The sequence below is a fragment of the Penaeus vannamei genome, chromosome 27, assembly GCF_042767895.1.
Source record: "Penaeus vannamei isolate JL-2024 chromosome 27, ASM4276789v1, whole genome shotgun sequence".
NCBI lineage: Eukaryota > Metazoa > Arthropoda > Malacostraca > Decapoda > Penaeidae > Penaeus > Penaeus vannamei.
The window spans coordinates 22287743-22300242 of record NC_091575.1 but is presented as its reverse complement, the minus strand read 5'-3'; the positions used below and the strand labels follow the sequence as shown (position 1 = coordinate 22300242).

The 12500-nt window shown below is 34.0% G+C and overlaps 1 protein-coding gene across 2 annotated transcripts in view; it reads right to left on the bottom strand.

Moving 5' to 3' along the window:
- The window catches only part of Gprk2 (G protein-coupled receptor kinase 2), a 55791-nt gene that overhangs the window by 1714 nt on the left and 41577 nt on the right, over positions 1-12500 (bottom strand). For both annotated transcript variants that reach the window (XM_070141000.1, XM_070141001.1), the window contains exons 6-12: positions 12469-12500; positions 12089-12235; positions 5518-5692; positions 4436-4551; positions 4228-4320; positions 3225-3368; positions 620-757 (exon numbers count right to left, since the gene is read on the bottom strand). The exon at positions 12469-12500 is cut by the window's right edge and continues 173 nt beyond it. In XM_070141000.1, coding sequence (XP_069997101.1) covers positions 620-757; positions 3225-3368; positions 4228-4320; positions 4436-4551; positions 5518-5692; positions 12089-12235; positions 12469-12500 — 845 coding nt within the window. The remainder of the gene's footprint in view (positions 1-619; positions 758-3224; positions 3369-4227; positions 4321-4435; positions 4552-5517; positions 5693-12088; positions 12236-12468) is intronic.

Here is a 12500-nt window from a genome sequence, read left to right as displayed (position 1 = left end):
TACATACTGAATAGTATATGAAAAGTTTGGAACATATCAAATCTTTCCTTAACAAAAAAAAAAAAAAGAGGTACCGTTTTTTCTTCAAAAAAGGATGAAGTGTACTGAAAACTGACAAACTCCACTCAATGATAACAGCCATATCAATAAGGAAATAAGTAGATAAATGCATAATTCTGTCCTTATGAAATATGGGAAAACAAAGTAAAAACATCCATGACACCACAAGGAGCAAGAGTGGAAAACTATACATGTGAATCCAGGTAATCATAACAGCCAATTTCTGAACCATTTGCCTGATACTCATTTCTTTTTTTTCTTTTCTTTCTTTTATTCAAAGTCTAAATTACCAACTTATCAAGTCTACAAATGAATATCAATAATAAATATTTTAGGTTAAAAAGTATCAATAGTAATAATCAATTAATCATACATATCACAATCATATTTCCTTCCCTAAGGAGGATGGTAAGACTTGTTGACTAAAATACTGTCTATCTAACATTAAGCACTAAAGTGGAAAAAAAACCTGACAACTCTAGTCTCTTCAGTAACATGCAGAGGTACTAGAATACAGTATACATACCAATGTCCTATTACCAGACTCGAGCCCACTCACCTCCTGTTGCCATGGGATAGATACTGAGCCAGTGTTAAACTTAGAGTAGAAGGAGTCATCTGTAGCATCCAGGTTTACCCCCTTCACTGTGCTAAATTGCTCAATGTCCAGCACATCCTTGGCATATACCGCATGTGGCTGGAAGGAAAATGGTATGTCACTTCCCTTTCTGTTAACAAGTTACTTAACATCCCTAAACATAAACATGTCACCCATATCTATCCATATTCATATTCTTAACCATTCTCAAAGAACTAAAACTGAGTAGATGTGTTTATATAGAAAGCAAAAATTTGTCATTGTTTTACGAGTACCAGACAGTAAAATTAAAGGACAATTTGCATTTCATTGAATGCTTAATGACATGGGAAGTATGACTGCTATTGGTGTAATTAATTATGGCATCTATCATGACTTACAGTTGATTTGTATGCGACTGTCTACAGCCACTATTTCATAGAATTATTACAGAAATTCACTAACTATTCCTTGTTCACTTTTTCTGATTTTATCAGTATCAAAAGTAAGGTCTTTTGATAAATTGTTATTTCATATACTGCTGCATTCTTTGACAAATTTTGCATTAATATTTACATTTTTTCTACTTAACAGCTAATTCCTTTACACAGACTGAAACGAAAGTCAGGAGTATCAATTACATGCTTCCGTCTCCAGCCCGCTAATGTTGATTAAATTTTTGGTGCCTTTTTATGCCTTAATAATCTAAAGGGGATCGTTTGTTTTATTTTCTTTTTCTTCTTTTGCCAATTTTGATGAAAATCACACTCTTATCTAAACCCTAGCGAGATCTCCATGACATTTTTTTTTTTTTTCTTCTTTTTTCCAAATCGCCTCAAAACTTTTTGACTTGTAGTATAAAAAAAAATAAAAAATAAAAATAAATAAATTGAAACTTAACCAGAGTAGAAAAATTCTAAAAAATCCCCAAAAATCTACACAGGCATTCTGATTGTTTTGTTTCTTTTAATAGAATCATCCTAAATCTAAGAATAGGAAATTTTTTTTTGCAATTTCAACTTTTTTTTTTTTTTTTTTTTTTTTTTTTTTTTTTTTTTTGAGATGACTTTCAGGTGGGGAAAAAAAAAAAAATTGTACATGTCACTTTTACGAGAAACACAGGAAAAATATGAAAAAATCTCTATATTCCCTAGATTTTTTTTTATTACCAAAATGATCCAAAATACATTTATTTTGGACTAAATTTATGTTTGCTAGAGCTTTCGTGCATAAATTTTTTTCTTTCTTTTCATCATCTTTTTGTTATGAACAATAAATGAGGAAGAATAATCTTCATAAACCATAATCATCTATCATCTACCTGCATTCCAAAGTTTTGCAGAAATTCTCAGCCTACAACAATGTTACAAAAAAATCCATTTTCTTATAGTAGGGTCCAACTACCTGGGTGTTTGTTGACGTAAATTGACCATTTTTTTAAATTTCTTTAAATTCCCATAAAGATTATACAGGCCTTCTGATTTCATTCCTGAATAGAGTAATTTTTCATCTACTGCATGTGGAAGCACATTTTTAAATTTTGACTGTTTATTCTTATTTTTTTGTGAATATTTTGTGTAGATTTATTTTAGAACACCACAAAAGAGGATTTTTTATATATGTCACTTTTACATGAAGCACATGAAAAAACTGGAAAAATGCATCATTCAACAGATCTACTATTCAGCTACAAAATGAGCCATATTAAGTTTATTTTGGACTGAAAATGTGGGTGCTACACATTATAATGTAGTGTATAGAAATACACATTTTTTTTCAACCTCGTATCTTTTACGTTATAGACAACAAATGATATATGAGATAGTTCTATATGATAAAATCTTCTATCATTTCCCTTTATCATTTTTGAAATGCCACTGAACATCACACTCGCTGGCCGGCTGACCTTTCACACCAACACTCCAGTGAAATACAAATATACAAATACAGGGGGTATAGCAGTATGAACATACGATATATATGAATATACAGATCATTACCATGTATTTCATGACCTTATACATGTAAAAGCAATAAATAAACGTAATAAACGTGGCAAGGGCGGACATGCCATCCCCGTCGGCATGTGGTTAATTCCCCAATGTCATCACTGTCAGTTAACATGCTGTCACTTTACAACAATGCACTCTTTTACCTATTTTCCATCCATTACCTGAAGGGGTGCAATAGCCTGTTTCAACAACATAGTTTTCCTATCCTCGGAACATTATGATTCCTAAAGCAAAACTTTCCTTGCCACATTATTGTTTATATTTGAAACGTTATTGGGATGTAAATGGGATGGCATCCTATATCAAAATGACTTTATCAAAAAGAAACAGCAAAAGCACTATCATTAGTTGAATTCTAAATGAAAAAAAAAAAAAAAAAAAAAAAAAAAAAATCTTGGCATATTGAACATACATAAAATCCATGGATAATGCAAGGAACTTTCAATGATAAATGTTTACAAGTTTTTTTTATCAGTGAAATTATTCATAACAAGTTCAACATTCTTGCATGAGCTCATCTCCTTATACTAAACTGCGACTAAAGATGTCAAGGCAAAGGGTATAGCTACACTTACATCTGGAACAAAGGGAGGATCGCAAATGCCAGCTTCTAATCTCTTCCAGTTGACATTGCGATAGAAGTCATGACTCTTGACTTCAGCAGCACCGTGTCGACCCCGATTGCATCCCAGTCGTTCTCGTGCATTCTTCTTGAGTAGCTGCAAAAAAGGATGCAAACATGAACATTTACTGTTGCTGAAAATGAGATGAATTCATGACTGACCACATAATAAAACACTAACAAACCATACAATAACTCCAACAATGCCAACTAATCCCTGTCTACCAAGTAGTGTGTACGATTTCAATCCACAATCTGGACTGACAGATCTCCCTGCTTAGACTATTTCCTTTCTCTCTCTCAAAAATTTTATGACAAAGGTGATCCATTTACAAAAACACCTACCAAAGCGAAATACTACAAAATTCAAAGTGAAAATCTAAACTGATAAACATTAAATCCCTCAAGTCCTTGATACACTCCATACTTCACTTTGCTGGATACAGCATCAATTTAAGGCACAGAAGTCAAACATACATTATACTAGACTGATGTTTTTTTTCATAATCTTATTTTCATCATTATCACTATTATCTTCATCATTATGGTCATTATCATCATGGTCATTATCATTATAAATGTTTATTTTAAGCTCATTATTATAGTTAATTACTATCATTATTCATAATCATTATGGTGATCATCATCATATTCTTTTCCATCTTTTTCATCATCATCATCACCTCTATCATCATCATACTTATCATCATAATCCTTATCATCCTCATCATCATACTTATCATCATAATCCTTTACATCCTCATCATCATCCGTATCATCTTAATCATATTCTCATCATTATCATCATCATCATTATCCTTATTATCATCACCATGATCAACCTTATCATCCTTATCGTCATCCTTATTATCATCCTCACCATCCTTCGTATCACCACCATCCTTATCATCAACCACCATCACCATCAATTATCAATACCAACAGCAACAACTCACCATTTGACATACTAACTTGGCCTCTTCGGAAAACTTATGAGAGTATGTTTCTTGCTGTTCTTTCACTCGGCGATCTACTTCTTCCCGTTTTACCTGTGGATCAGCATTAATCAATATATATCAAACCATAAAGTCATATCTACACACTAGGGATCACAGACTAATCTCTTTCTCTCTCACTATGCATCAAACACATCATGAAACATACCTTTTCTTTACGGGCTCGGAAGGGAGCTTGTCCTTCAATCATTTCGTATATTAGGCATCCAAAACTAAACCAGTCTGGGGAAAACGTGTATTTCTCATTGTCTATCACTTCTGGAGCTGAAAGAGAAACAAAAAATATATGACATTAAAAGAAAATAAAGAATTATGGCATTCAAGAAAAATAAAGAATTATGGCATTCAAGAAAAATAAAGAATTATGGCATTCAAGAAAAATAAAGAATTATGGCATTCAAGAAAAATAAAGAATTATGGCATTACAGACATTCTTAACATCATCCAAAAAGAAGATTAACCCTTAACACCTAAAAACTGCAAGCTCTCTACTTTGCATTAAGAGAGAGCAAAGTTTAAGTAATCACAGTTATTCCTCATATAACATAAAAAATAATAAAACATGGGCACTTGCAGGAACTTCTATTGGTTGCCAACTCTGCCAGCGTGCTATGAATAGCTGAGTCCTACTTATTTGTAGCACCAGGAAAGCTTAAACTCTCAAGCACTAAATCACATTTGTGTACACAAAAATCCTCATATACATGAAAACTATTGGAACCTTATAAACACACAGAGACACAAAATCACATTTCTATTATAACCTTATATATATATATATATATATATATATATATATATATATATATATATATATATATATATATATATATATATATATATATATATATATAGATAGATAGATAGATAGATAGATAGATAGATAGATAGATAGATAGATAGATAGATAGATAGATAGATAGATAGATAGATAGATAGATAGATAGATAGATAGATAGATAGATAGATAGATAGATAGATAGATAGATAGATAGATAGATAGAGATAGATAGATAGAGATATATAGATAGAGATATATATATAGAGATATATATATAGAGATATATATAGAGATATATATATAGAGATATATATATAGAGATATATATATAGAGATATATAGTCATATACATATAAAAATACATACATATAAATAACTAGATTAATCAAAGATACTAATAACCATGATCAATTATAGTTTTAAAGAATAACAACAAAAATGTTACTCACCCATGTAGCCAACTGTCCCAACACGTCCACGCACCATCTCCCCTTCTGGAATCTGCACAGCTAAGCCAAGGTCAGATATTCGAACATGGCCGTGATCATCCAACAAAATATTCTCAGGCTTGCAGTCTCTATACACAATACCCTGCATGTGTAAGTGGCCCAGTCCACACAATACCTGGAAAAATCAGATAAAAGTTAAAATTAAAATACTTAACAAAATGTCATAATACAAAACATAATTCTCACTACTCCTTCATGTAGAAGAAAATTTTTCTACTGTTAACAACACCTTAGTTAAAAATCAATTTACATGTAAAATCAGTACAAATAAATATGATCCCATACAGCGATTAATAAGTCTATTAAAAGTGAATGGCAGACCTACTCCATTTCATCTAAGTCTATTCTTCTGTAATAATCTAAACTCGTAACTCAATCCTTATCAACAAAAGTTTTTCATTTGATAAGCAGTTTTGACTAATCATACCCCTGGCCACAAATCTGATTTCCAGAATACCTTCAAATCTTATGGTTGGCCAACGTCCCTATTACGTTAGACACAGAATAAACAGACATGTCATCTACTCTTACTTCATTTTTCAGATAAAATTTGTTTTATGGATAACAGATAGGAAAGGCTGAGGAGCAGCAGAGGATGTTCAGCATAAAAACCTGTCAGTCTGAACCAGAAATTCCTATTCCTGGCAGTAGAGACAAGGATAATTTAGCCGAGCAGACAGAGAGGAATACAGCAAATAGATGAAAAAATAGACAAATATAAGCAAAAGGTTACAATTATATATTTCTAAAAATAATGGTAATAAGAATAAGAAACTGAAAAAATAAGGACTCATAATAATAATAATGTCTCACTTCATCTTACTCTTTTTATTTTATCGTCAAAAAACTGTAGAATGAGGAAGGCCTAGCAGAATAAATAAAAATTCAAAACAATATAGCACTTTGAAATTCCAAAACTTTATTAACCCACTAGCGACGTCATATTTTGAAACGGAAAATAATAGATTCCAGGTGGCTTCAAAATCGGCCCACTGGGCTGGCCCGGAATCTGCCCGCGCGCCGGCTGTGGCCCGCAACAGAATCAGAGCACAAGCTCCTATCCACCATCACACTGGCAGGACACCCAGCAATGTTATTTTTCCAGGTGTCTCATATGTGGAACACTTGTCGTAAGTGGGTTAATTTTCAACTATTTTTCAATGAAACTATATCTATACAATAATTTGACAGTGGAAATTTGAGTATCCTTATATTTCTTAACCAACAATAACACAAATATGGTAGTTCAGTAAAAAAATAAAAATAAAAATAATAATAATATTAATAATTAATTATGTAAAAAAAAAATAATAATAATAAAACTCATGAGCATAGGATGTAAAAAGGTAAAAAATCACATTTCCAGCAGGTTCCCCAAAACGTTTTGAGGGATTTCTGAAAATAAGTTACAAAAAACCTGTCCCTTAATTTGGTGTACAAGTTTAGATGAAGCATTCAGACTTTCTAGCACTTGTAGAGTTAAGCACAATTGAAAAAGGCTTTGGAAGTATGGCTAATGGGGCTCCCACTATTCTTTCGTAACAGCATCATTAGAGGCAAAGCCAGCAGTTTTCAAGCCAGCTAGTGGTTGTAGTAAATATTTTTCTAATTATTATAATCAACTTTCGTAAAGAGCCATATTACCATTTTTCCTCTAACCATCCCTACTATCACTGTTAGGAGGAAGCACCCATTTACACACTTTCTCATGTGTGTAGCTTGCTCGCGCTCTTACTTACATGCCTGCTTGCTATTGCTCACGTGTCTGCTTTTCTTTAACATACTCGTTCTATCAACCATGAACCTTCACTGTCATACTTTATACTCATCTGTCACATAGCATTTTCATTTTTGCCATGCTTATGTGCTATTCTACAAAAGAAACTAGTCCAAATGTATTCAAACAGAAATACATCAAATTTTTTTATCCAGAAAGTTTCTCTTCAAGTAATTTGGAGTATCTCAAAATTTTAATTACTCAAATAATTTCTGAACAAATACAAAATAACAGGACTGCTACCGGTAAAACAGTACTTAACCCATTGGATCTGCTTGCTTCACTGCAACATGTGGCCCAAAATACAGGTAGGCTTATTAAATGGATACTCTGCTGGGTATGTGGCTTGACTTGTGATCAGTGACGAGATGCTGTGCCTTCCCTTTACAATTATATCTTTACTATTTCAGCATGTGCATTTTTTGCCTTTTTGCCATTCCAAATGTCTATATTTGTCATTTGTTTTACTTTATCCAGATGGTAATACTGCTTTCCTTGAACAGACTCCACATCATCTCTTTAGGTAGACCATAAATAAATGCAATAATAATATCAATATCATTTTTTCTTTTCTTTCTTTTCTTTTTACCCTACAATCTTGATAATGTTACAGTCCCGTCAAGGAAGAATCTGGGTTGAGGGCCGGGTGACGTGAACATGCTGTCGTCAGACAAAATGGCCATGGGCCAGGTGACACAAACTTGCCATCATGGGCGAATACCAGGGTGACACAAAAGACTCGCCATGAGTGCACTAACCTGTGTGATTTGACTCATTTGGCACTTAGAAGGGGGCTTTGGAATTATTCCCATCAATAAACAAATGTGGAAAATAGTGTTATGTAATGACTGGAAGAGCACTGGCACTGGGGAGAACACCACTTTCATGCTGTGCATTGTATTCCTGGCCACTGTGATCAGCGGCGCAGGCTGTATTATGAAATATTAAAAATTACGAAAGAATAAGATATGACACCAAAAATGTTTCTTTTCTTTTTTTCTTTTTTCTTTTTTTTTGGCACTGAGTTATTTACTACAAATATGGACATTGGAAAATGGTAGAAAAGCTAAAAAAGTTCATACAAAATAACTTTGCAAAGGGGAGAAACAGAATCTTGTCACCGCTAAAGAGTGTTTGCACACATCTGCCTTAACCCATTCACGCCGGTATATTTTGAAGCCAAAAATAAAATATTCTGGGCGGCTACAAAATCGGTGAGCAGAGCTTCCCCAGAGTCTGTCCACCCGAAAGCCGCGGCCCGCTGCTGCGTCGGGGCGTGAGCCCCCATACAGCATCACACTGGCGAGACACCCAGCAATGTTTATTTTTTCGGGTGTCTCAATATATGGGACACCCGTCGCTAATGAGTTAAGCACTGCATGCCCAGAATATTGGCTACTTACTAAACCAATTGCCCATATTTTCACCAACATTTTCCATGATGCAACCAGATCCAACGGGTTAATATTCAATTGTCTGTAACAAAACTTGCACCATCATTCGTGATGGGCAGGAAGGATCCAGAATATGGAAACAGCATCCTCTCTGGACCCAGGGTTCTTCCAGTCATGGCACTGAGATGATACATTCTACACTTGTTATCAATGAAAACAATGCAAAATCCCCTTCCCAAAAACCTACAGGGTCTTATCACACTCCAAGAGCTTTATGCACTCGTGGTGGGCCATTCGCATCACCCCCACCTTCAACCAAAAGTCTATTGACAGCAAGTTCCTGTCACCCCAGTAGTCAGACAAATTTTACCATGATGGTATGTTTAAGTCAACTTAAGCCAAAGTTTTTCATGATGTGATGATCATGTCATCTAGATTGCAAGAGTTAAGTATGTGATACCAAAAAGATTTTCATGCAATACTGGTACTGCTAATTCTAGTACTTGAAAAGTACCATTAATTTCAACCTTTGAAATTCAAGGCTCTTCACAATTCCCTACATCAAACTATTCATCAGGGAAAAACTGATATATTGACATTAGTGAGATAGTTACTGGTAGTGCCAACATTTGAAGATTTAGTATGGCATGGGATATCATATTACTAGAGACAAGTAGCAAATGAGGTTGAGCGCAGGTGTCAATGTGAAATACACAGCGTATGTAGAGTGCGTTCATTTGATCTGTTGCCATTGCTGATGAGGAAAAAGCCATACTGTTTTATTTAAATCCAATTACCTAAATAAGAAAAGAAATTACAAGATCATTTTGTTGCAAAAGACAATATGCATTGCATTAATTTTGACAAACAAACAAATGGGATGTTTTGCTGTTGCTGCAAGATTTCTCATATAAAATTAAATAAGAATGACCGTTCTATCTTAGGTTAGAGATGTTTTCTAACATTCTAAAGCTAATGCTAACAAATGCTTATATATTAGAAAAGATACCATAAAAATTGAAAGCATCAACAGGTTCTCAAATTATACTAGGAACAACTTTCAATCATTGAAACAAGTCATGGTCTAATAGTATTTTCTATAGCAAGAGTCTTCTAACATTTCAAACTTACTGGTTCCCAATCATCATCATCACATATGTGACAGGTTTTCAAAGTACTACAAGAAAAAGGAAAAAGCATCAATATAAATAAAAATTCTGACTGGTTTACAACAACAGGGTATTTGTAATGAATTATAGACATTCTGCATTAGTATTGAACATTCATGCATTATAATTTAGATATCTTAATATTACTAAATATGGCAATAATTACTAATAACAATAATTCTCCACCACTATTTTTAAGCACAACTGCCTTTCTCAAACTCAAGTTGGCCTAGTAACTTTGAAAAAATAAATAAATATCTTTATATTCAGTACTAATCACTAAAATCCTGGTGCCTTAGCAGATAATAAAGTAATAGAATGGATCCAGGTGAAGTGACTGCCATATCATGAAAAAAATGAGGCTGAAAAGTGGGAAATAGGAATACGTCATCATTGAAAAAAAATGGCTGAGGGTTTCGTAACAAGAAAGTGCTATCATGAAAAATTCCTCTGAAGGCACACCATGAGTGCACAAAGCTCTTGGAGGAAATGTGGACTCAGTGGGAATTTAGGAAGGGGCTCTAGTATTTTTTCTATCAGCAAAGGAGGGCAAAATGTACTATTCAAGAGCAATAACTGGAAGAGCACCAGTTCTAGGGAGGACACTATTCCCATGCTTGGGATCCTATTCCTGTCCTGACCAATGGTACAGGTTGTATAAAAAGAAACTGAATAATATGAAAATATAAAAAAATAACAACAAAATGTAGACTACCTAGTGAGGTAATATCTAGTTTGGGCAAAGAGAACAGTCTATTACCATCTTAATACAGCATATGTAATGACAAATAGCAACCTTGGAAAATGGGGAAAAAAGCAAAGGAAATGCAGAAAAAGAGAGAACATTGGAAAGGGGAGGTAATGAGTCTTGACACTGCATGTGGGCCAGGCCAACAAGCAACACACCTGGGAGAGTCACCTGTCAAAGAAGCCTAATGCCACAATTTTGGGCCACTTGCGGGCTGCCAGGCACCCAGATCCAACAGGAAAAGAGGCATGACTAAACAGCATAAAAGCCCATTCATCCATAATTTGTGACATGCAGATATGGGATTCCTATATCAAAGCCCTGACAGAGTTTATGCTAGCTTGCTGTTTTCTCATTACAGTCTTAAAAGTTTTGCAGCATAATCAACAACTAGTTTTTAATATTCCAAGTCTAATGAGGAATTAAGTTAAAAGATTTGGACAATGAAGGAGACTGATACTTCCCAAGACTCGATTTCAAAACTTGTAGGTAACTTCAGTATCGTATCTCCTACAAGTAGTTAAGTGTGATGAGTAATTGCATTTACATCTAATACTAGTTTTTCATTTCAATATAGAGCAACAACAGTGTTTCACAAACAAAAATTATTATAGAACTCGAGACAAAGACCAGGTTTTAACCCACAATTGAGGAGCTGCAGCTTCTGAACAGCCAGGCCAAATAAGAAAACAAGAGCTCAGGATTCACAACTTGGAACTGGCTTGCTACTTTGGACCGACTTTTTCAACAAAGCAAATAAATAGTTTGATTCTCAGTATTGCAGTCATACATTTCAGTATAACTTACTAATGTGCCTTCAATGGATAGACAATTATTTTTCTTTACTAATAATGCCATGAAAAAAAATAAATATTCCAAGAAGATAATATAACTAAATAAAATGGCACTATCCCAGCAAGTGGGTCAGCATTGATCCTTACTGGAAATGCAAAATAAAGAAAAATTAAAACCAATTAACTGAACACCTGCTAAGTTTTGACAAAATTTAACCCAAAAAAGTTTGGTTAGTGGACAGATCACAGGGTTGTTGGCGCACATTTACAGTTTCTTCTGTTTGCACTCGGTTCTTAGGTAGTTTGCAGGCAACATTAGACACTTAAAAGCTTGTATTTCGATATGACTTTCTAAAAACAAAGAATTTAGAGGTTTACCTTCACTTTAGGTGCTATTGCCTAAAAGTTTTAAGATTGAATGCCACTACTAACGGTAAAAAACAAGCTCAGTCCAATGCACCAACGGTGCAGGAATGGTCGTGATATGATGCCACGCACTACTTTGTCCACAACAGCCATGGCATGTACATACACACCACCTAGCAGCATGGGGTTTATCTGTATATACCACAAATCTTGAAATCAAAACACACATTTTACCAATACCAACAAAAATTAACTTAACTAACCTCGGCTGCATGGAACGCTGCTCTCTCTTGGTCGAAGCCTGGGTCCCCCCCCATGTTGTAGATGTGGAATTTGAGGTCACCGCCATTCATTATTGTAAGGACGAGGCATAAAGAGTCTTTCGTTTCATAAGCGTAGGCTAAACTAACCTGCAAAGCAAATTGCAGTTTATTTCAACCATATACTGAAAGATAAATAAGAGTAAAGTATTTGCTTCTTCATAGCATATTCTGCTGTATAGCCATTAAAAATAAACAGACTACACAAATATAAACTTTCCCACATTCAAACTTTGTAACACAAACAAGTAATATGACTTTAAAAGCAAACCAATAGCATTCAAAATACTATACAAACAAAATCAAAATCATATCATACTTACAACAAATCTGGAATTAATCTTCTGAAGAATTT